The sequence below is a fragment of the Pectinophora gossypiella genome, chromosome 16 (assembly GCF_024362695.1).
Source record: "Pectinophora gossypiella chromosome 16, ilPecGoss1.1, whole genome shotgun sequence".
In the NCBI taxonomy this organism is placed as follows: Eukaryota; Metazoa; Arthropoda; class Insecta; order Lepidoptera; family Gelechiidae; genus Pectinophora; species Pectinophora gossypiella.
The window spans coordinates 2313343-2339741 of NC_065419.1; the positions used below are offsets into that span (position 1 = coordinate 2313343).

Consider the following 26399-nt stretch of genomic DNA (forward strand, 5'->3'; position numbering starts at 1 on the left):
GGGCCAATAACACGTTAAATGTTAGGTACGTTACGGTAATGCGGTATTTTATTATGACATTTCATCATTTTTAAAGAATAATATTTGGTTTGGTTGGACTACTGTTTCGTAATCATTCGTAAAGACTTAATATTGTAATAATAATTGCTAGAGTAAATGCCACTCACGTCTAAACTGCTGTACCAATTAGGATGAAAATTGACGCATTATATTACCTATTTTTTTAGCTTATCAGCAATGAGATTACATTATTTTTATGGCAAGATCATCATTTTATCTTAGAGCCAAGATATCTTAGATAGATCGAAATCTACTCAAGCCCAGGGATGTGTAAATGTCATCTTTTAAGGGACAGACTTGTGTACCTTCATTCCAAGGACTGTGTTAAAAACCTAAATATAATCATCGCTAATTTAAGAGCCGGTCGGTGTAGCATTCTCCATGCGACTTTTTTAGGGCAAAAAGAAAGAGGGAAGAAGAGAGAGAGAGAGAGAGGCAGCAGTAGCTATCTACCACTTTTTGTCATTATGCGCCAAAACCATCTGTACTATTCAGAAGCGTAGGACAGGAGTTCTAGTACGGCTTTGAAATAGACTACTCTGGGCGCCATCCCACTCGCGTCAGACAGAGTACTGCGGGGCGGAAGGCAAGAGGAAAGCTACTGCTCTATTTTTCCCTGGTAATGAGTACCAGAAAATAAAATGAATGGGAGCGAAGTCGTCGCAGTGGTTTCCCTCTTGCCTTGCGCCCCACGGTACTCTGACGTGAGTGAGATGGCGCCCAGAGTAATCTATTTCAGAGCCATACTAGAACTCCTGTCCTCCGCCTCTGAATAGTACTGACAGTTACTGCTGTCCTCTGTCAGGTTCCAGGTTACAGTCCCTGTGTCGCGCCCCTTCCGTCCTGTACCCGGCAGTAAAAAAGCACAAACGTTATGTAAAAAGAACTTTGTTATTATTAATCTAGCTTCTAGACAAATAGGTTCAGAGTACAAGAAAGAACAATTTGAAAAAATAAGCAGCCAGTGTTGTAGAAAGTGCGAACGAGACACAGTCGGTGCGCTCTCCCGCTTACTCCTCAACGCTTCAGGACCGCGATACCGACCCCGCCGGCGTGGTCGACGATGTCCCTCAATCAGCGCTATCACTATGGACCCACTAGGGTCAATTAATTCTTTCACATATTTTTCCTCTCAGATGACGCCCTGGACCGAGGTTCGCGCCCAACTGGGCACCCTCAGGCCTGTTGTCTTAAACGTTTTACCGGGTGAGAGCCTTCAGCGCTCCCCATTTGTCCGGACAAATAGTTAATGCCATCTGCGGCAAATCTACAATAAATCACGTCAAAAAAAAAGCTTACTCCTCAGCGGCTTAGGGCCATTTGATACTAAAGTACGGTGCGGGGCGGACAGTTACCATTCTATAAATACGTAGTATCTTTATGATGTGCCGTCCCACTTTGTGAACATACACGGCATTAAAAAGGTACAAAAGTTATGTAAAAAGAACTTTGTTACTATTAATCTAGCTCTTACGCAGATATAATCAAAGTACGGTCACGAGCATTAATATGTATACACTTTGGTACCATGTCACATTAATTTTTGACAAATTGAACTGTAAGTCTCACTAAATGTCAAATAGGTATGTTAGTGCGACAGAGTCCTAAAGTGGGCACATTATATTGCTCATGACTGTACAAGAAAAAACAACTTGAAAAAAGAAGCAAGAAATCAAAAGCTGGTGTAAATTCTAAATGGCCTGTATTTCAATTTAACTTTTATAATCTATAGCCATTATGCACAAAGTTGAGAAGAAGAAAAAAATACTGTAGACAACATACGAAAAATTTAGTTACTCTGTTACCATTTACATAATAACATTTTGTTATTTCTGAATTACAATAATGCAGATTATATGAAGTGAATAAATTTAAATATTATAATCAGTTTAATGAATTATATGACACTATTGTTATTTATTGTTCTTATTGAGGAGCTCGGTGGCTCGGTAAACGCGCTCGGTCTGCGATTGTTGAAGTTAAGCAACTTTCGCGAAGGCCGGTCATAGGATGGGTGACCACAAAAAAAGTTTTCATCTCGAGCTCCTCCTTGCTTCGGAAGGCACGTTAAGCCGTTGGTCCCGGCTGCTTTAGCAGTCGTTAATAACCATCAATCCGCACTGGGCCCGCGTGATGGTTTAAGGCCCGATCTCCCTATCCATCCATAGGGAAGGCCCGTGCCCCAGCAGTGGGGACGTTAATGGGCTGATAATGATGATGATTGTTATTTATTATAATATATATTTTATGTTAATTAATTTAAAAAGACGTTCCCACTTTGGGAACGGCACATCATTCGCGGGTCTTCTTCTTCTATCGTGTGGGTTATGAGATGGATTACCAACCCCATCAACCCTGGTGTCAGGGTTACTATTGAGCCGCCAAACTCTGCACTCTAACATCAGTAAGTGAGTAGTAACCGGGACCAACGGCTTAACGCGCCTTCCGAAGCACGGATAATCTTACTTTCGGACAATCAGGTGATCAGCCTGTAATGTCCTAAACAAATTAGGGATCACAAAGCGATTTTCGTGATATGTCCCCACCGGGGTTTGAACCCGGGACCTTCAGATCATGAGCGCTCAAACCACTGGATCACAGAGACCGTTAACATAATCATATTAACTAAATAAAACTTATTTTCGCGACAACATTTCGCTGCTGGACATATCTATCCGAAATGATAACGCCAATCGGTGTTTGGAGCATTATTTTAATCTGTGATTTAGATTTGCGTAAACGTAATGGACACGTGCGTGTTTGGTGGAAACCTCTGGGCCCCAAGGCCGCCGGTTCGTTGACCCCGCCCGATATCCTGCATAAACAACTATAATCAATTTCAATAAAATTAAATTACTGACGTCACACCCTTCGTGTTATGCAATGGATGTCAAAATTGGGTATTTGACTGGGTCAAAGTTAAATTATAAAATGCTAATCTAGAAATAGAAGCCAGTCGAAGATGAACGGAAATCAATCTCATTTTACTTTCCGACGTCAAATTTTATTTATGAATTAAGTAACAATGAGTACGACGTTTGACCGTTTCTATTGATGACGTCACAGGACATTATTTACATACAAACTCCAAAGAATACTTTCGTTTTGACGTTTCGTGAAAAGTATTGCATTTAACTATGTTGTCAAGTAGCCTATTACTGTATTCTTACTCTGTGTTGAGGAGCTCTGTGGCGCAGCGGTAAACGCGCTTGATCTGCGATTGTTGAAGTTAAGCAAATTTCGCAAAGGCCGGTCATAGGATGGGTGACCACAAAAAAAAGTTTTCATCTCGAGCTCCTCCGTGCTTCGGAAGGCACGTTAAGCCGTTGGTCCCGGCTGCTTTAGCAGTCGTTAATAACCATCAATCCGCACTGGGCCCGCGTGATGGTTTAAGGCCCGATCTCCCTATCCATCCATAGGGAAGGCCCGTGCCCCAGCAGTGGGGACGTTAATGGGCTGATGATGATGATGATGATGATGAGTACGACGTTTGACCGTTTTTATTGATGACGTCACAGGACATTATTTACATACAAACTCCAAAGAATACTTTCGTTTTGACGTTTCGTGAAAAGTATTTCATTTAACTATGTTGTTAAGTAGCCTATTACTGTATTCCTTACTCCGTGTTTGTCTGTTTATTGTTATCAGGCTAGTTTCCATCTAGTCAAATCAGTTACTTTTTACTAAACGTCAAAACACGAAATCACGGAAATTGTATGAAAATGCACACTGTGACGTCATAGCAAACATGAATTCGACAGTCATTGGTTTAGGCCTGTGCTGTATTCGAACCTGCGACCTCAAACTGAGCGGCAAGCGTTCTACCAACTAGGCTACCACAACTCTAATTAAAAAAAATAATAAGCAAATTGCGGTCAATAGCTACGTGTATTCTTTACGTACATGAGCAATATAATGTACCCACTATAGGACTCTGTCGCACTAACATATTTGACATTTACTGAGACTCACAGTTCAATTTGTCAAAAAAGTTAATGTGACATGGTACCAAAGTGTATACATATTAATGCTCGTGACCGTACTTGTTTTATTTATAACTCTACCTATATTGCGGTTACATTTCTCATAACTGTGACTATTCATTTGTTTCATAACAAAAGTTGGTAAATCCGTATTGCATCATTGATATTGGAAAACTATGGATAAATAACAGCCCCCGTGGTCTGGTGGTTAGAGCATTGAGCTCACAATCTGGACGTCCAGGTTCGATTCCATCGGGACACTGTCGAAAAACACTTCGTGAGACTGCCCTTTGTTTGGCCAGGACATTGCTGGCTAAATCACCTGGTTGTGCGAAAAAGTAAGGTGATTCGTGATTCCGTGCTTCGGAAGGCACGTTAAGCTGTTGGTACCGGGCTACTAGCCGAAATACCTTCACCACAAAGAGAATAATTAAATCGAAAAAACTCTCTTGTCAAGCTCAAGATTTTTTTCGTAGTAGTAAAAGAAAGTGGGGTGGAACCGGCGACAGTGGTTTTCATACAAAATGAGCCTTAGGGCTTTTCCATCTTCTTTTTTCTATTCCGCGAGGAAAAATGACTTCACTCTTGCTCTCTATTTGTATCTATATTTTATTCTGTCCAATTTTTGGTCTCTGCAGTCTGCTGCTATGGTCGACAGTGAGTGGGCCGAAATAAAAAAGAGAAGGAAAAAGGAGAATATGTAAAATAATAACGAAAATAAAAAAAAACATAAAAAAAACAACGACCGTTCTTAGAGAGAGTGAAAGTTTAAAGAGAAAAAACAAAAGACGATCAAACTTTATAGAATAATAAAACATAGAAATGCTTATAACCTAAGGAGATTGTATATAAATTACAAAAAAGTTTTTATAACGTTTTATAATTATAAAAAGTATTATCATCATCATCAATTTAAGAGCCACGCTCTTGTCGGTGTAGCATTTTCCATTCCAGTCTATCAAAGGCCAATTCCTTGACTTCCCTATAAGACACGACGTTAACCTTTTCTTTAATCTGTTCCATGTAAGCTCTTCTTGGTCTTCCCCTTCCTCTCTTTCCTTCTAGCTTTCCTTCTATGATGTTTTTAATGAATTCGTCGTGTCGTATTAGGTGTCCAATCATCTTGCAAAAAGTATTATATCTATATGAAAATGTTCGTGGGTCGTTTACACTGCTCAAAGTTGCCATTTTAATTTCCAGAGCACGTTTGGCAAGTGAACGTCCAGAAGAAGGGGTTGGGCGCGACGAAGAATATCCAGGGGTTGTACAACCTGTGCCTGACGGACAAGACGCTCACCCTGGTCAAGATCAAGAGCCAGAACAACGTGATCAGCGACCTTGGCATCCCTGAGCGGGTCGAGTATTCACTCAAGAACATTCGGAGGTGAGTTTTATGTTTTATTTATTTATAAAGTACAACCACGTCTCATATATTTAAACATTTTACATTTATATGGTTACGGTATTGTGACTAATATATATGACAATTACGGCGTACATAACTTATACAATTAAGGGTACTTAAGTATTTAAAAATAAAGTAAAATTAAAATTACACATCAAACTTTAAAATTAGAAATTAGAATGATATATGTATATGTAATTTTTCTCATATATATATTCAGCGGATCATGGAACACATCAAGATCTAAGATTTTGTTACAAAAAGAGTTGTATTCTTTAAAAGTTCTGGTTAACGGGGCTTGAAGACCAAGATTCGTTTTACAGCGGGGAGTATAAAATATATTTGTTATTTTATGTCTGGTATAGGTACTTATATGGCACGCTGAGTGAGATGCTCCAGTGAAGGTGATGTTTTAGCCTCACAAAACTATTATTCTGTACTTATTTCTTGTGCTGCAACCCCAATCTGTTATTTATTTAACAGGAACAAGAATATACAGACAAGTTTTGTCCTGACCTCACCTGTTTTGACCTGAGCTGTGACCTGGGGGGTTAAAATTGCCACATCGAAGCAATTCATCTAAAAAAGGAATATCACAATTTGATATTTGCGCATATAAAAGTAAATGCAATGCAATGAAATGTCAAATAGCAATATTGCTGTAAGGTTCTTTACTCATTATATAAAAATATATATAATAAACTATTTTAATAGTCCTAACTTAAAGGAAATTGTACGTTTATGATGGTAACACTGGATAAAATTCAATTTGCACATTTGGTAGTTAAGAATTGGCAACACTGTCTTGAAAGAAAATATGGCGGTCGTCATTATAAAAGGGAGGAGACCCATTGTACGGGGGCTGTTCGTTTGTGAATTTTGACTGGTAAAGTGGTGAATAAATATCATATTAAGTGAACGAGTGGATTTTTATTATATTTCTTAGATGAATTGCTTCGATGTGGCCATTTTAACCCCCCTGGTATGCTCAAAACTGACAGCTAACATTTCAAAGTTAGCCCAGCTGACGTCATCCGACCCTGAGTTGCGTCAGGTTCGACGCAAATAGAATTCCATAGTCTCTGCTTACCCCGGTGGGAAATAGGCGTGAATTTATGTATGTATATAGCATGGTGCAAGGACATCTGACAGAATAATACGTATTATAATATCTTTCGCATTAGGCTGTATTCTATATAATCTGTCCTGCTTTTGTTTCAACCATAATGTTACAAGTTGTTATACTATAATCACCGGTTTTAATGAATAATAAATAAGCTTTAAGGAAAACCGTGAAATAGTTTCAGTGTTAACCGCATCAAGCGCCAGTGTGAACGTTCTTAAATTAAATATGTTAAAAAAACTGTGTAATGATGTGAACAATATGAACATTTTCAAGAAGATTGCTGAAGGCAAGAAGAAGAGAAGGGTCTCTTTTCATAACACGAAAAGGTGGCTTATTGAGTAATCTATCCATACTTTATAATAATATTATTAAAACACATAATAACGGGTTCTTACCGCGTTTAAAATAGGGATATGAGACTCCCGATATTTCGACACTGTTGCAAGTGCCATGATCACGGGAGTCATCGGTAAGAACCCGTTATTATGCGTTATAATTATGATAATAACCGCGTAAACTTAAAACTTTATAATAATAGTTTTTAGTTGTATATCAATGGTTTTTAGGTTAAAGTATTGCACGTTACCTGATTAAAATAAAATTGAAGCCAACCTTGGTCTCTTTCAAAATTAGAATAGTGTAAAATCATTTATTTACATAGCGGAAATCGAATATTTTCTAATTTTGCCAGACGTATGAGAGTAGACCTATAAATATGTTTCCAATGTCCCTCGTGTAAAAACTTAATAGTAGTAGTTTTTCTAGGAGCTCGGTGGCGCAGCGGTAAACGCGCTCGGTCTGCGATTGTTGAAGTTAAGCAACTTTCGCAAAGGCCGGTCATAGGATGGGTGACCACAAAAAAAAAGTTTTCATCTCGAGCTCCTCCGTGCCTCGGAAGGCACGCTAAGCCGTTGGTCCCGGCTGCATTACCAGTCGTTAATAATCATCAATCCGCACTGGGCCCGCGTGATGGTTTAAGGCCCGATCTCCCTATCCATCCATAGGGAAGGCCCGTGCCCCAGCAGTGGGGACGTTAATGGGCTGATGATTAATGTTTTGACGAAGTCTCTGGTGGATGTCTAGTCTTTTTGTTTTTTTTTAATATCCTAATTGTTCTTTGTTTTTCAATCGAAATAAATAAACTTTTGTAAACCGTCCTTTTTGTTAATCAAGTACATTATAGTACATTATGTTTATAGTAAGGACACTGGCTGCATTTTTTTTTTTCAAATTTGTTCTTTGTTGTACTCAAGAGCCGTAGTAGTCCAGTTGGGTGATTCTTAAATAGTTTTCAGAGAACCCAAAAAAAAAAAATATATATTTTTATGAGTTTTTATGATGCAAATCAAAAGTTTATGTCAAAAGCATATTTTAGATGCATATGGACAAGCTTAATACCCTCAGGAATATTAAAAAACAAGGGTAGAAAAACACGGTTGTGACATTTGTGCCTCGGTCGTGACATCACTAAACATGGCTGTGACACAATATGACATGGATGTGACTGTTTTGCATTTTTCATTGTAACTGTTGCTGTTATTTTTTTGTCATCTTAGTTTTTTGTCTCAATTGATTGGAGCGATTAGGCAGTAAGCAAACACTGAATTCCGTTCCGTCCGTTCTTTCATTGTGTATGCTTGAAACAGTAGAATTTAGTGATACTTACTATTTTTATGCACTGTAATCTGCAATGTACCTAACCTGAATTGATGCAATAAACGTTTATTATTTATTTATTTAATTGGTTTAATCAAAAGTATTTATTTGGTAATCTTCTTTCTGATTATGAGATCCTTAACTAAATCGCAATAATTGAGATCGCGTCATAAAAAAGTAAAATCCTATATTTAAAAATTGTAATGCTCTCTTATCTGCAAATGATGTGGAAACAAAAACCTTTATACTTTCGCCTACCAGTAGGGGGTTCTTGCAAAACAGAAACAACGTCTTCAGGACCTTTTTTTACTTATTGTACATTTGCCGCAGATGGCATTAACTACTTGGCCGGACAAATGGGGAGCGCTGAAGGCTCTCATCCGGTACAATGTTTTAGACAGCAGGCCTGAGGGTGGCCAGGTGGGCGCGAACCTCGGCTCAGGGCGTCGTCTGAGAGGAAAAATATTTGAAAGAGTTAATCGACCCAAGTGGGTCGATAACAATAAGCGCTGTATTGAGGGAAGTCGTCCACCACGCCGGCGGGGTCAGTATCGGGGCCCTGAAGTGTTTGGTGTCGCGAGCTGATTGGTTGCCTCTATGGCTAGAGTAATCGGGTCGTCGGGATCGTATATTACGTCCTTCGGACGCCGATACTTTTCACTACCGTCCCTAAGCGGGATGTATTCGGAAGCCGCAACTACCAGGGGATTTGGGTGGTGTGAAGCAGAATCGAAAAAACGTTTTGAAGCTAAGTTGCCATTGGGCAATGGTTGGCAGACCTAGGTCAATGTGCAGATTTTCATTGCGAAGGAACCACGGAGCTCCCGTGGCTTTCCACATGAAACGATTTTGTATTAACTGTAGATAGTGGATTTGAGAGGGACTCGCGTGAGTGAAAACTACCCCTGCATAGGTCATGATCGGACGGAATTTCACCTTATTCCTAAAGGACAATTTACTACGCTTGTTAAGGAGACAATGAAGACGGCCCATTACAAATGCGCGCGATTGCATTTGATATGGGCCTTGAAAGTAAGACGTCTATCTAAGACTACGCCGAGATATTTGACTTACTCCTTCCAATCGGCTTGCCAAACATCTTGATGACTTTAAGTTGACGGCGTGACCGTGGCGTGTTATAATAGCTCTTTGAAAAGTACACCGCTACACTTTTCTCCGGGTTTACCTCGATTCTCCATTTGCGAAACCACTTGCCCAAGGCATTGGCCGCGCGTTGGAGAATTCCAGTCGTCATAACTCGACCACGGCACGAAGAATAGATGGCTGTATCATCCGCAAATGAAGCTAAAACCAAACTGCTCTGTTGGAATAAGACTATTGGATTCGGCGTAGTCCCGTAATCTAGCAAATATGAGCCGCTCATAAATCTGCCCCATGGTATTGAGGAGACTTATGGGGCGGTAACTTGAAGGTTCGTTTTTAGGTTTCCCAGGCTTTGGTATACCAATTACAATTGCTTCTTTGACTTCTTTGACGCAGTTGCTCATGGCAACGTTGAATATTGCCGTTAGTAAACAGATGAGGGGAGCACCGAAGTTTTTAAGGACACGATTCGTGATACCGTCTGAACCAGGGGCTTTTCGGGTTTGAAATTTTTTGATGATACCTAGTACCTTTTCCTCAGTGACCTGTGGAAGAGGAGGATCGGTGCAGAAGCCTTACGCTGAACTTCAGAGTTCACCGTCAAGCGGTGCCTACGATCGATAGGGAGAGTGCTGGGCGAGCATTGGGCTTCGCGACTGTCGGCAAGGCATTCGGCTTTTACGTCATCGTCAAAAGCGGGGGGTTGGTTAGGCCTATTGAGAGGAGGAGTAGGAACAACCGTATCCATTTGCAGAGACCTAGACAGCTGCCAGATGGCCTGGTGGTGGGGCTCAATGCCGCTCAAAAGATTATTCCACCGATTCTGTCGCATGTCATTAATACGTTTTCTTACAGTATGCTGCAAGAGACGCAAATGACGACGACATTCCTCGGTGCGATTGAAATCATATGCGCGGGTGGCTGCGTTTTTCTCATGGATGTCGGTAGGCAGTTTCCAGCGATGGTCTTCCATCTCCAGAACCTGTGCTGAACTTTCGTTCAAAACCGACCTCACGTGATCCGTGAGGGAATGAATAGCTGTCGAGGCTTCCTCTAAGGAGGTTATTTCTACTGGGAACTTCAGGGCCAAGATCTGCAGAATCGTTGCTATTCCAGGTAAAGACCGTGTCTCCTGATATCACGCTATGATACTTCTTCTTAGTAAATTTAGTGTAGTAAGGGGGATCAGGGTTGTCGTTATTTATACTAACAATTTGACCAACAAATGTTTCTTCTTGAACTCAGTTAGTTTCGTTCCAATCCCGAAATCCACCTCCGTAACAATACCATACAACCGCCTAAAAACCCCTGCCTAGTGTGGCTATGAATAATTTCCTTCCAAATATCTTGGAAGAGGCCCTTGCCCTATACTAGGATCTATATGGACTAGTAAAGTAAGTACTCGTGTGTAAGCATATCAAACAATAATATAATTTATAAAAGCAACAAAACCCACAAAATTATTGAAATAAAAAGAATGTCACGATCGTGCATTATATGTCACAACCATGTGTTTAAAAAGTCCACGGCTGTGACATTTTTATCATTACATGGTCGTGACAATTTGAAACGTGTTCGATATAACCCAAAAGCTATCCACGATACTGCAAATCTTAAGTAATTATTTTAAACTACACTGTATGACGTGCATATTACTTTTCAAACAATAGTGTAACACTGATACTTAAGTTTAAAACTCTTACACGGCGTTGACGAGTTAAGGTTGTCCTTTTTTTAAAATGTAAAAGCAGATTGATTTTATACTGGTCTCAACGCTCTTAGCCATTTGTAATACTGACAAGATGATATTGTTGCCGTTCTAAAAAAACTTAGAAATGGTTGTCAATGTCATAGATTTATTTCTACCGAGTATTGCAATTTTAAAGTGTCGCACACGGTCGTGACACAAAAACTGCTCACAAAATGTATGTTGTTCAAAATCATAAATAGTGTGCATTATTTATATATTTTGTTAAACAGTCTTATAGAACAAAGGTTCGTCTTGCATAGTTGTTGTAATATTTCGAAAAATAACATGCCATATCTTCAGAAAAAAACATTTTATCTGCAATTCTGGCAATCTCACACGACACGTTCCGTGACATTTATGACTTCTAATTTTTTTTAATATAATATCTAATAATTTTATGGCAAAAATTTTATCCGGACACGATACTAGAAGTAATTACCTAAGTAAAATAATTCAGGGGTCACCGATTTTCCTAAAAAACATATACAATTCTTACAACTCACACAAAAAAACGTAAGAATAAGAATCACCCAGTTGGTAAGAACGCTTGACTCTGAATTTGAGGTCGCAGATTCGAATCCCTGCATAGGCCTAAACTAATGATTAATGATATTTGAATTTCTTTTCGAATTCATGTTTGGATCATAAATAATTATCGCGTGATCAGCGGTGAAGCAAAACATCGCGAGGAAACCCACATTCCCGAGAAATGCATTTCGGAGGTAAGTATGTGGGTTTTTACATTACCTTTATTGGGCTGGTTTACCCTTCTCGGGTCAAGGTTAGACAGGCAGTCGCTTCTGTAAAAAACCGGACCTGTCAAATCTTCAGGTTAGGTAAGCGGACACTGTGAAAAACGGGATAACGCTAGGGAAATGATGTTCTCTCTTGTACGGTCACGAGCATTAATATGCATGCACTTTGGTACAATGTCACATTAACTTTTTTGACAAATTGAACTGCAAGTCTCACTAAATGTCAGATATGTTAGTGCGACAGAGTCCTAAAGTGGGAACATTATATTGCTCATGACTGTACTCTGATCCTATCTGCCTAAAGGTTAGCTAATGAAGCTCTTTTTACAGAGTTTGCACCTTTTTACTGCCGGGAAAGTGGGAACAGCGTTGTAGGGAGCGCTGGTAATTGTAATAAAACCCCACACAAATAATTGATTGAACTGCTACTGCTGCTACTTAGGATATTATATTAAATTACAAGCTCCAAACATTGAGACGCGTTGGCTTCCTCGCGCTAGAGATGTGACTGACCATAAATGGTAGACTATTAGGTATGTCCCATACAAGCATGTTGTATATTGATTACTTGCAGCTTTGGCGATCCACTACGGGAATTTAAGCGGTATTCAGAAATCAGAAATCATTTATTCGCTTAGGATAGGTAGGTACAGAGTCACAATATGGTATAAAGCAGTGTTACAGCATCTTTATCCTGCTAATTATTATTAGCATGCAAATGTCGAAAATTCAAAAATTCTCTAATACTATAAAAACTATTAGTATTTAGCCATTCGCGCAATTTAAAAGTCACATAACTTTAGTGGGTCCGTTTTTAAATTTGTCAGGTATCTTATTGTATACTTTTATGCACATGTTATGAGGAATTTCTAAACAAAGTGTAGTTTTTGGACAGTAGTCCCTTGCTAGTTCGTGTGGTAGCCGTATTCTTATTGTAATGCGTGTTTAATTGCAGGTGTGGCGACTCTGAATGCTTCTTCTACATGGAGGTGGGGCGGCAGACGGCGACGGGCGCGGGGGAGCTGTGGATGCACTCTGACGACTCCAACATCGCTCAGAGCATGCACTCCACCATATACCAGTGAGCGTTTGTACTACTACTAATCCCGGTGGGGACTTTCGTGATCCCCAGTTTGGTTACGGCCGCTGTCTCCAGTGGTTGAGCGTTGGTCCCACTATCCGGAGGCCCCGGGTTCGAATCCCGGTGGGGACACATCACAAAAATAACTTTGTGATCCCTAGTTTGGTTAGGACATTACAGGCTGATCACCTGATTGTCCGAAAGTAAGACGATCCGTGCTTCGGAAGGCTCGTTAAGCCGTTGGTCCCGGTCACTACTTACTGATGTATATAGTCGTTACATGAGCCCTGTCAGTCTTTGGTGGCTCAATAGTAACCCTGACACTAGGGTTGATGGGGTTGGTAATCCACCTCATAACCCACACGATAAGAAGAAGAAGTTTGGTTAGCGCTTTACGTCATGCTGATCATATGTTTTTCCGAAAGTAAGATGATTAGAAATCCGGTACCAGACTTGTATCAATGACCTATTAATTTATCTTAAGTGCAGTTTCCACTGACACATTTGGCTGGACTTATTTGACTAGTAATATTCCTTATTCTACGCCGCCGGCTAAAAGTAAGTTACTGATAAAAGCTTTTTGTCCCACGTATTATCGCTATCGACCCACTAGGGTCGATTAATTCTTTCAAATATTCTTCCTCTCAGACGACGCCCTGAGCCGAGGTTCGCGCCCAACTAGGCACCCTCAGGCCTGTTGTCTTAAACGTTGTACCGGGTGAGAGCCTTCAGCGGTCCCCATTTGTCCGGGCAAGTAGTTAATGCCATTTGCGGCAAATGTTTCACGTATTGTTTCCTCGCCAATCCGACTACCCGTTGTTATTGAATGTTATTGTAATGACTAATCAGTAATCACAGTAACATTGTTTGCGACCAACAAACAATATAATAACTAATTATCCTTTTTACATCCTTTGTTATTTACATATTTTTATTTTGTGTGTGCTATTTAATTATTTCAATTAGGTATATATTTTTTGTATGTATGTTTGTTATGTATTTATTGGTAAGTTGTACTTGTAGTTTGTACCCGCAATCTTTTAATTAATTTATTTTTTCCCTCGTCTTATGGTTGTCTGGAAGAAATAGCTTTAAGCGATAAGGCCGCCATTTGCCATGTACCTAGTTAAAAGTCTTTTGTAATTATTTATTTTTATTTTGGTGCAATAATGTATATTTCTATTTTTGCAGAAATCCGTATTTTACAATACAATACGTTTGACGTGCTGTCTACTTAATTTTGTCGGGTCATTGGCCGATGTATAATTTTTAGACGGTTGTTTTAGATTTCAGCTTAAAATTGACGTGTGTTCCATAAATTTTATGCCTGTCGATTACCCGTCCCTTTCTTTTTCAATGGATGAGAAAATGACAGGTATAACTTAAAATAAAATTATATGGCGTCTGCGGGAATTAGCACCAATATTCGTATATAGATTAAATATTGCCAAATTACTTAAATATAATTTAGGTGTATATAAGCACATATGTAAGCCTAAGCCATTGGTTGGGGTAGGTAGATACCACAGAAGTCAAGTATAGCTGTTAAGTTAAACCGGCGTGCACGCATGTAGTGAAAGTGTGTGTCAGGATCGTAGTAAGTAGAATTCCGTTGTCTCTACCTAACCTAATGGGAAATAGGCGTGATCCTAAGTATGTGTAAAACGGATTCTTTTAGTGAATTGTGATTGAGATCAATATAAAGGGATCTGCATTGTAATTTGTCGTGATTTCAAGCATTCCTGATTTTGACAGTTTTCTCTTGAAAGTGGATCCATGAAATAAATTCTAGATTAAGTTAATTAAATTTATCTTTTTTGGGGTTATGTATACGTTTTTACAATAAAATACCAGATAATATTTTAAATTTGTCAGAAATTAAATTTAAAGCTCATGTGAAGCTTACTTTATGTAAAAAAGCTTATTATAAGATAAATGATTACCTAAATGATAAAAATGTCTGGTATTGAATGTGTTCCTCTAGTTATTAAATAACTGGTAATGTACCCTCATTGATTTAAAAGATGTGTTGCTGTTGCAGTTTCTTGTCATTTCTTCTCCTCAGCCATGACACCTTGCGAAATGACGTAAAGTCAAAAATGTTACATTGTCCTTCAACAAGTTTATCCATGATCTTCTTCTATCGTGTGGGTTGTGAGGCGGATCACCCCAACCCCATCAACCCTGGTGCCAGGGTTATTACTGAGCCGCCATAGGCCCCATGATATCAATGATAATTACGTTCTTCTCTTCTATCGTGTGGGTTGTGAGGTTGATAATTACGTTGAATAAATTATTCTGATTTCTGAATCCTGAACTGATGAAATGAAAGTACCTATATCTATCTCTTTCCAGCGCGATGCGGAACTGCGCGAAAGAGACGGAGAATGAGCGAGACCACATCGTGATCCCGAAGCGATCCGACTCGGAGAGCAGCGCAGCGCCCCCCGCGCGGCGCCAGACTTACTCCGACGCGCGCGGCCGCGCCGGACTCGCTAACGGTAAGGTGGCTGCCTGCTTGCTCGTTACGACGGGTTTACAAGGACGAACTTTGGACGCGTATAGGACCACGGAATAGAGGAAAGAGGTTGGAAGGGTCAAGAGAACGCGTCACCCCCGCCATACAATTCATACTTCAATGTTCCATTCCACTCGTCCGCAAACTTTACGACGCACGAACCGTCGCCACCCTATAACCTACAGGTCAAGAAGTCAAATATCGACTATCTCGCTAGGAGATCCCTCCTTATCACTGGAAAGCTAAAAACATAAGTATGGCCTGCTATACATTGTTTTAAGTTTACGCGGTTATTATCATAATTAAAGCACATAGTAACGGGTTCTTACCGCGTTTAAATGGAGATATGAGACTCCCGATATTTCGACACTGTCAAAAAGAGACAGACTGACAGACTGTGAGTCTCATATCTCCATTTAAACGCGGTAAGAACCCGTTACTATGTGCTTTAATTATGGCCTGCTATTTATCAAAAAAATATAATACGCGTCCAAAGTTGCGGCGCCCTTGTGCCCAGTATCCACCAAAGCGGGGGTTTCTCATTCCCCTAATCGTTCGACCTGTCGGATAAAAGGTTAACAGAAATCATATTGAGCCGATTGATCAGTCGACCTATAGGACGAACTGGAAACACCCTTGGGTATAAACGGATGTGGATAAATACATGGAATAAGAAGACCAGGTACGTTCAAAAGTGACAGCTAACATTTCAAGGTTAGCCCAGCTGACGTCACACCACCCTGCGTTGCCATTTTGTAAAAAATAAATTACCCACGACCAATGTTAGTAAAAGATTCACTTACAGTTTGAATGATTTTCATATAATATATAAAATTTATTCACATATTATCTGACAAGTAATTGTAATTAAATACATTAGTCAGTAATTCATTTGATTTTCAATAATAAACTTTACGTCCTTGGAATGTTGGAGATACAAATTTAACGGTAACACAGTGGTAACACTTACGATCCTCAAAGAGCTAGCAGTGGCGGCTTGCCATAGGATTGAACGTACCTGGTTTTCTATAAATATACCCATTGGTCACGCAACAGCAGTAATGAAATCTTATTGCTTATTTACAATTAACAAAATTACGATTCTTTGATGGATACCGGGCCTTAGGGTCTGCGACGGTTCATGGAATGGCGGAGGCTTAGGATGCGAATGTTGACATTGTCTCTTATACCAAGGAGTTAGGGTATTTTTTCGCTCGGTGTTTATGTTTATTTCATAATAAAATTTCCTATAGATGCAGTGGTTTTTCTCGAAAGTACAGAAATCATTGCGATTGCGAAATCAATATTTAGGAAATCCAAAGTTTTATTTTCATTTTATCATTTGTTTTGCTGTACTTTTTTTTTTTAATTTGTTAAAATTTGTAGTATGAGACTTTAGAACAGTGACTAAAACGTTTTGACTGTGCTAATGATGTAGAAATAGCCTTTTCATAGTAAGTAGTGAATTACGCCTGTACATTCCAGTTTGACTTCAACTATAGTATAGTTGTAGAACATTTGACTATACTTGTGACTAACGCAATATCGTGGCTCACTTTGCAAACTCACGTATCTGCATTTTTTTGCTAGAACAATTTATGTCTTTTTGACAATTGGGTAGTTTCCTAGGTCAAAGATAAATTATCTAATTCGGATTACTAAATAGAGATAAATCTAAAACGGACAAAAAACTTCTTTCTTCTATTTAACTAGTATTCGTATTCTTTGGATATTGTACTCAAGTTCTAAGCTAGTGAGAGAAATAAACATTATTTTTATTTTATTATTTTATTTTTTTTAACTTATTTATGAATTTTAATAAAGAAAAATGTAATAATAATATAAGTGCGTCACTTTGTCTCGTTTTTCTATGACGTCACAGTTTGCTTTTTCTTACAAATTCCATAGTAAGTTCGTGTTTTGATGTTTAATAAAAAGTAACTGATTTGACTAGTTTGAAACTGTCCTATTGCAAAAGGTGCAAATCAGATTAGCCAAAAATTTCAGATGCGTGAGCGACGATATGTATGCTTCAAAAGAACTTGAGAAATTTGCTAGTAGAGCCGGCCAAGTAGTGAATGTCGTAAAACCGAATGTCCTTTTTAATAGGACCAAACCCCAAAGTCCGGTATTTAACTATTGTGTCTGGAAATATCAGCCACAAGAGGTTAATGACATTTGCATCTACAAATCTACAATAAGTCACGTCAAAAAAAGCAAGTAGATATATCCAAGATAACAGAGACTTCTCATATCTAAGTAGTAACTATTTGTATACAGGGTGTTAGTGACACCGTAACGAATACCGAAGGGGATGATTCAGACCATGATTCTGAGTTGATATCAAGTGGAATTTCCTATCGGAATATTAAAAAAAATCATGAAAATTTTATTGTTTTATTTTTAATTATTTTCAGTTACTTACATACTTTTGCGACGGAAAATTCCACTTGATATCAACTCAGAGTCGTGGTCTGAATCATCCCTCAAAGTTTTCGTTACGATGTTACTAACACCCTGTATTACGGTATTTTGTGAAGATTTCTACCTACCGAAAGTATGGAAAGCAATTTTCTCAAACTCTATTGAACTGTAAGATAAATTAAGTTTAAAATATAGTCAGTGGCCCCGATTCCTGGAGACACCTCTTAATTTTATTTTAAGTTATACCTGTCATTTTCTTATCCGCCGAAAAGGAAATCGACGGATTGACAACTGTTAATTTTAAAATGAATAAGTGAATGAATGAAGCCCGGGCGAATAAAACAAGTATCTCACTGATATGCAGCCTCTTTGACGTGTGCTGTCAACGTAATTCTGTCGGGTTATTGGGCTATATAAAATTTTGGGAGGGGTTTTAAATTTCTGCATGAAATTGACGTGTGTTCCATAAATTGTATGCTTGTCGATTATCCGTCTCTTTCCTTTTTGGCGGATAAGAAAATGACAGGTATAACTTAAAATAAACTTAGGGGGTGTGTATTGGAAGCAAGAGTGCTGCCCTATGTTTCCCTAAAAAACTGGCATGGTGATTGGTAAACCAATAGGAACGTGGCTCAGTACCATGAAGTCCCGCGGCCGCGGCGCTACTGTCGCAGATTCTGTAAATAATTATTATGACTTGTCATTTATACATAGTTTGAGGTTTACGCGGTTATTATCATAATTAAAACACATACCGGGTTCTTACCGCGTTAAGAATCCGCTCGGGAATCTCATATCCCTGACGCGGTAAAAACCCGGTATTATGTGTTTTAATTACTTGTCATTTAGTTTCATTATAATTCGTGGACTTCTTTCGTGAGACGGACTATTATTTTAAACCTAGTTCATTTTAGTCTTCGTTTTGTAATAAGGTGGTCAAGGTTGAATTTCTTGCTTGTGTAGTTATTTTAGTAGTTTACAAATTATTAATAGTAGATTTTATTAGAACTGACATTGGTACTATGTAGTTTAGTGGTAGTGCATAACATCACGCGATTTTGTTCGTCTAGTTTGACAAAGTTGTACATAGTTTGTATTTAGAAGCTAAATGAAATCTAAGTATTTTATCGTTATGACGACAGTTATAAATCCAGTGGCTCGAAGTTGTCTTCTTGTTTTTGTCGGTGATGTCACAGACCGGTCACTCCATTCAAAAATCTTGGTCTTAACGAGGGCCGCTTTACCTAATGTAACTAAAATAAGGTGCGAGCCTATTATGCCGGGCACGAAATCTGGAAACCACGGGATATCAATTATCTATAATACAAAAATCCACACTCATGAAGTCGAATTTAGTGATTTTAGTGGTATTAATAAACGAATCTCAGCCGAGACTGCCCTCAAGATCATGCTTAAGTCTCTGTTTTTATATGAGAACTGTCACATTGACATAATCTTTAGGGCAGTCTCGAAGCTGAGATTAGTTTATTAATACGACCCTTAGAGCCCTAGGCGGGATTCGAGCCCGTGACACTGATGTCTCCGAACAGAACTACCGGGGATTTAAAGATTAAAACTAAAGTTTCTAGCCTTGTTTTAGCTTTAACAGTCTACACAAACTTGTCAAACTATTCGAGCAAAATGGTGACTGATTTTTTTTATACAGCACATTTAATTTCGCATTTAATTTAGCTGCATGTTTTTTTTTGAGTAGTTAAAGGAGGCCCAGGGTTGTATAATAGTCATGTACAGTCATGAGTCCCATGTATACACTTTAGTACCTTGTCACATTATTTTTTTTTGACAAATTGAATTGTAAGTCGCACTAAATGTCAAATATGTTAATGCGACAGGGTTCTTTCAATAGGCCTTATACCCAGCAGTGGGTTTAACCCATTATAAAATGGATATGATATCACGATGCGGTTCATTATATCCATCTTAGGATGTATATTAGTATTCGTAGTATAGCACTCGGTTATCGCGCGTGACGCGATAAATGAGCCGATTCTACGGGTAACGCGGTAAACTGGAAGTATTCTTTCTATCTTGACACATAGAAACCCTGTCTTGTGATTGGCTAAAATTTAAAAACATTGAGAACGCTTGTCATTTTTAAGCAATCAAAATCAGGGACTGTATACCGGGTGTTAATATGAGTATATTTTTTCAATATGACGTCATACCTTTTACGTCTCATTTATTTGCCTTTAAAATTGTATATTTTTTTGCATTTGAGATAAGGTCTACATTTTAGTTATTTAAATTATAACATTTTGGTATAAACATATAATTTTGGTGCAGATATTAAACAGTGTATGTACTGTAATTTTACTTGGTTTCTACACATTTTTTAATAACTGTATAAAGGGGAAATAACAGTACACAAATTCGTACGCTTTAAAATTTCTATTCCCATATTTAATTATACTAAACAGATATATTATACCGATATGCAGTCCCGAAACAAAATCGTACGGATTTTGACAGTGATAGAAACTGCAGTAAATTACTTAATCGTAGTCTCAGTTCTATTGGCTCATTTACCACCTCCAGCGGAATATGAGGGCTGGAATGGCAGCCCTATTAACAGGTTAGGCTGCGTAGTGACAAATCCTGGCTTTAGGCCGAAAAAAAAAACTTAGGCCTGCCTAGACTCGTAAGCTTATGTATGTAATGGTATGAAACTGAGAGGCCATTGCGCCGTTACAGACAAGGGCCTGTGCGTGGGCTCGTGTATTAGGCAATGCGTGTGCGCAGCTACGCACTCGGTGGACGACTCGGCCGCGGCTCTCGCGCCGCTCGCCACCAAACACGGTACGACACTAGATCTGTTGTCTGCTTGGGGTAGCTGACTGATTACTGGCTGGCTGGTGGGATAATAAATAGATCTGTTATAAGACTCCCTTATACAATACAAATATACTTTATTGCACTAATATAATAGAACCTATTTACAATAGAGACTTAACTAAATACATGACAAATGGCCTTATCACTTTTCAAAACAAATCAGATATACTTTATTGCACACAAACATTTATAAAACATACCAATACTGATTAATTAAGTTTCCAAAATTATTTCGTGCTTGAGGACTTTTGCAGAATGGGTATAAAGAACCGTGAAATTTGAGCATTTTGAACATAATCCGCCTTATTATAAAACGAAGAAGTCAATGGTGCTAATTCCTGTACACACCATCTATCGGACGGATGATTGTAAAATAGATGTATCACCCTTCAAATATATTGCAAAATAAACCTTACATTTGAATCGAACTTTGAACTCTATTCCCAAGCATCAAGCCAGTATATCAGTCAGCTATAACTAAACACTGGAACTCATTGTATAAATATTCCATCACTGCCAATACTAAAACTTGTATATAAAATACAATTGGCTAGGTAAGGCGTTCAAAACGCGAGCTTGAGTTGTTGCATCAAGGCTGGTTTCAGAATGATACGGTTAGACTTGGTATTGAACTGTGTGTTCGCAAATAAAGGGATAGATTTATGGACACTTGCAATGACCAATGTGCCCATCATTCTAAACTTTTTCTAGGAATTCATTACGTAAAATCTTTTTTTATTTTTGGAACAAAATAATATACCCAACAGAAGTAGCCTTAAAGTGGCCAAAAGATTTAAGACAGGACGTACGGTCACGAGCATTAATATGTATACACTTTGGTACCATGTCACATTTACTTTTTTTAACAAATTGAACTGTAAGTCTCACTAAATGTCAAATATGTTAGTGCGACAGAGTCCTAAAGTGGATACATTATATTGCTCATGACTGTACGATTTCTTGGACAATTACTTGGTGACATCTCTGATAACGACTATATACTGACGCTATTGGCTCAACGGAGATTTCTATACGAATGCCTAAATCGTCGTCAGGACATAGTCAAGAATCAACGTGAGATGTCAAGTCTTAAAAAATTGGAAAATTATTGGCGCAGATATTGGGTATATGATTTTGTTTTAAAAATAAGATGGCCTTACTGTCCAGCCGCCAAGGCGTCGCTCTGAAACCACTAACCTGCTTGGATATGTGCATATTGGAAAGCAAGGAGGCTTAGTAAATAAGACATCTACGTTTATACTGCGATATCTAAAGCGCAAAGCACGCCAAACCCGACCCGGCTTGTATCGGCGGCCATGTTGGCGGATTTACTCATTGCAAGTTAGTTTTCCACTAAAGTATATCCTGGCAACGGAGCAAGTAGTTAGGTAAATGTCGGCGGGCCCTCGTTACCGGCACGATTCTTTTCGTATAGTCATAAGCAGTGAAGTGCCGTTCCCGGAAATGTCCCCTTTACAAAACCTCTTGGACACTAGCTGGAAACATGAAAATAAAAGAAAATAATAGAAGAAGCATGAAAGTACGATTAATGCCGCAGAAATGAGGTCCTTTCGTAGCATTTGCGGTGTTAAATTGAGTGATAGAGTGAGATACAGTGTGATAAGAGAGAGATGTGGTGTAATAGACGATATAGTGACGAATGAGAGGGAATGTTAAGTTGGTTTGGACACAGAGCATATGAAGGATAACAGGATTACGAAAGCAGTACATAAAGCGAAGGTTGGTGGTAGGGTTGGTAGAGGAAGACCTAGAAGGACGTACATTGACCAAATTGGAGATGTCCTTAGAAAAGATTCAGTAAGATCTACTCTGAACCGGTGCGTGTATGAAACGATTGATGAATGTGGAGGAAGCAAGAGGAGTGTATCAGGATCGAAGCAAATGGAATTCTATAGTCGATGGGAAATAGGCGTAAGTTTATGTATATATGTACACTGGCTGGTTTTCTTTATAAAATTGTTTTTTCCTGTACCGGAGTACATTAGTCTTATCTACCTTTTTACTGCCGGGGTCGTACCCGAAGTGGGAACATTCCTATAAACAGCACATCACTGGTCATAACACCGAATGTTTTTTTAAAATCCAAACCGCATTGTTTAACTATTTGTGTCTGGAAAACTCGGCCTTAGGAGGTTATAGGCCGCCGTGTCAAGTCGGCGGTTTTGGTGTGCATAGCGCATTACGCATCAATGTTTATCCATGGCGACTAAATTAGCAATATTTATGATCAAATAGGGCTATATATACGTTTGCTTCTGTATTCTAACCCATGCGCATAAAAGCAACGGTTGGAGAGACTTTATTACCTCAAAAATGTCTCCGCGCAGTTTTGACTCCACGTGGGTAGCGTGTATATTTGTATAGATTTGCATTTTATAAAAGCTTAGTATGTTTTCCGTTAAGCTGAGGTACTTATTTGTAACTGAAACTAACTGCTTACTTCTCATTTTTAACACGTGACTTAACAATGAACAAACAATAAGTGACAAGTTAACAGTGACTGCTTAATAATTGCAATGATTTGTACCTTATTCTCTTTTCTTATATTTTTTGATTGCTTTTTTTGTGATGGATAAGCTCTGTGATTTGTTGGTTATTTGAGTTTAAAATATTTTATACAAACGTTTTGTTTATATAATTAAGTACTTGTTAAAGAATTTCCTGAAAGTAGAAACCGACAAGTGCAGACCTACTTCAACGTAAACGCCTTTAAACTTTAGCATGTTTTTTTGTGTTAACGCTTTTCTACACTTTTGTTATAAAACTTGTAACAACTTAAACTTTAGTAAAAATGGGATTGTGTTAGAATGTCCTTACTGGGCTCTTAAAACATTGATTATTTATGTTTTAAATTGTTAAAATGACTAAAACTATGATCAAGCTGATAAAGGGTGTTATGTCTGGGGGTCTAAAAAGGTCACATTGAAATATTCATAAAAAAAAAAAACAATTTTGTAATTTGACATTTTAACAAACCTCTTCTACAACAATGATAGTAGGTACGGAACGCAGCATCCTTGGTGTTAAATTGATCGATCGGATCCGAAACACCACGCTGCGTTCCAAAACAAAAATAGCAGACGTAGCGAGAAAGGCTGCCTGCTTAAAATGGGACTGGGCTGGATATGTTGCCCGAATGCCCGATGACCTCTGGGCCAAAAAAGCTACAGAGTGGGTTCCTGCAAGTGCTGTTAGACGTCGGGGAAGGCCACGGAAAAGATGGCGCGACGAGTTAGACCGCTTCTCGAAACGGTGGCGCGAGCAAGCTGGGGACAGGGAGGAGTGGAACAAGGGAAGAGAGGCCTTTGCCCTGCAGTGGGACATTGAGGGCTATTAATAATAACAAATGGCTTCAATGTGGCCTTTTTAGATCCCTTACTCTTATTTCATCAATAATTTTACTATACGCTTGCTCTATAACGACGCTCTGTGTGCTTACCTTTCTGTCTTTCGTTCGTTTTATTTAAAGTCTCTTTCAAGGAAACATGTGATCTATGTCTGTCTCTTTCTGTCGTTCGCATTATTTTAACTATCTTTCGCTTTCCCTACCCCTGTACGTCAGTGGCCACCCGAAGTGCGGTACAGCGCGCAAAGACAAACTTTTTATTACATCTCACAAATCTATAATTATTTTATCACCATAGCAGTATCAACCTTCGGCAGCTTGATTTTAGTTTTTGTATTATATTATTCTCTGTTTAAAAATCGTATGAATTGCCTTTCCATAGAAGCAAAACAAACCAATTTAGGTAAATTTTATGCTCTTAGGGCATTTTCTCCCTACGTCAGAGTCTTATCCGATCCAAGCCAGAGAATGACGGAGAATAGAAAATTACTTATAGATGAACGTAAATAAACATGGAAGATGTTGATTATTGACGCCAAAACTCACACAAAACAAAACACTCACAGTAGCATAATAATCGTACACTAAAATTTAAAAAAACAAGTCAATATTTTTGATTTTATGTTGCTATTTATCTGTCACTTACGCTATTTCCTAAATAATTTGACATATCGGTAACTGAGAAAAGGCGCGCCCCGAATTATATTTATACCACAGCAGTCAATAAACGCTTCCATGTTTATTCCGTTCACCGGTGCGCAAGCTACAAATTACAAAGTTCCATAGCTACTTCGAATCCGTCATCTGATAGACTCGGATCGGAAAAGAACCGGAGTAGTACGAAAACGCTTTAGTATACTTTTTTGTAATACAAGTAACTCATTGTCCGCTACAGTCCATGAAAATACTACAATTTGTATCAACAACGCGCGTTACGTACGACAGTGAACGAGAAAGAGTGATAGCGCTCTCTGTCTAACGCAGCCGTGTGTAAAAAAAATATATTGTAATATCTTCACTGTTTGTAATCGGGATAAACTGTTTTTTGTTAGTCGTAATATGATCTGTAAGATTTTGAATGAGAGTGCATTTTGATGGTGTCGGTTGGGCTGCATTGACGCATTGCAATGTTACTGCTCACACATCACTCATACAACCATACTTTTGGGCGAAAATATTGCTTCATACATAAGTTACACATCCGTGGATAATTATGCCTACATTGCCTTTATCCTGAAGCGCTTTTCAAGCGCATCTATTTTGTGTTAATAATGTTCGAAGAAAAATCTGCAAGTTTCAAATGTGTTCTATGAAATACTGATTTGATTGAACTGATTTTGCCATATCTTTGCCCAAAATCTTCTGTAACTCATGTAAATAAGCGATGGTGACTGATCACACGTCCAACTAAATCCTCCATTGACATTAACTTGACATTGTTACTTGGTCAATAGAAGATAACATACAACGCTCTACGACTCTTTGAATTGGCTTTTGGAATTTTTGGCTTCGGGAATTCGTTGCTATTCATGGTTCTGGGCAACTGTTGGACCAGATAATTGAAATTATTTAATCCCAACCGCAACCGTTCGCTGGATTTAGATCTATTTAAGAAGAGTTTGTGACCACACTGGGGCTTAAAAAGCCACAGGCCGGAAGCAAATTCATCTAAAAAAGCAATATTGCAATTTGACATTTGCGCATACAAAAGTGCGCAATGCAAACAAATGTCAAATAGCAATATTGCTTTTTAGGTGAATTGCTTCGATGTGGCTTTCTTAACCCCCTTGACCACTCTCAGTGAGGTTTGCGCCTTTTGTAATACAGCCATATTATGTTCCCTTTCATATTGTGTGGTTTTGACCGAGTGACATCACATAACATGCTAACTACCCACAAACCGAGCCACCATCGCTTACACCGCACCGGGTGACGCTTGGTGCCAGTGTTTTACGTGTCGCTTCTCATTATCTTCCACAGCCGAAAACCAACCGCCGAATAACTCACTAACTCAGGAACATAAGGACACCCCGCCCAGAGTCATTAAACATCATCGAACTATATCCTTGCCCACTGGATGCCCGCTATTCCAAGAGCCGTTGAAGATAGTCCACGAGCGGACAAGATCAGCGCCTCTGACCGGGGACGAAGTAGACCGAGCGATCTTAGAGAAGTCAGTGACGCATTCGTCCTGTAAAGCGGTCAATGGAACGGATGTGTTTGCGAAGAAGTCGCAGTGGTCGCGCCGCGCGAGCACGGGGACTCGCTTGTCCAAACTGTCTCCAGCCCATTCCAAGAGTATGTATACGTCACT

The 26399-nt window shown here is 38.8% G+C and overlaps 1 protein-coding gene across 4 annotated transcripts in view; it reads left to right on the top strand.

Annotated features, from left to right (window-relative positions):
* The window catches only part of LOC126373958 (insulin receptor substrate 1), a 51041-nt gene that overhangs the window by 5910 nt on the left and 18732 nt on the right, over positions 1 to 26399 (top strand). For 2 of the 4 annotated variants that reach the window (XM_050020356.1, XM_050020358.1), the window contains exons 2-5: positions 5247 to 5430; positions 12798 to 12923; positions 15279 to 15424; positions 26066 to 26383. In XM_050020356.1, the coding sequence (XP_049876313.1) occupies positions 5247 to 5430; positions 12798 to 12923; positions 15279 to 15424; positions 26066 to 26383 (774 nt within the window). Of the gene's footprint in view, positions 1 to 5246; positions 5431 to 12797; positions 12924 to 15278; positions 15425 to 20577; positions 20683 to 26065; positions 26384 to 26399 lie in introns of all 4 variants that reach the window. The other 2 variants (XM_050020357.1, XM_050020359.1) reach the window with 2 other exon arrangements.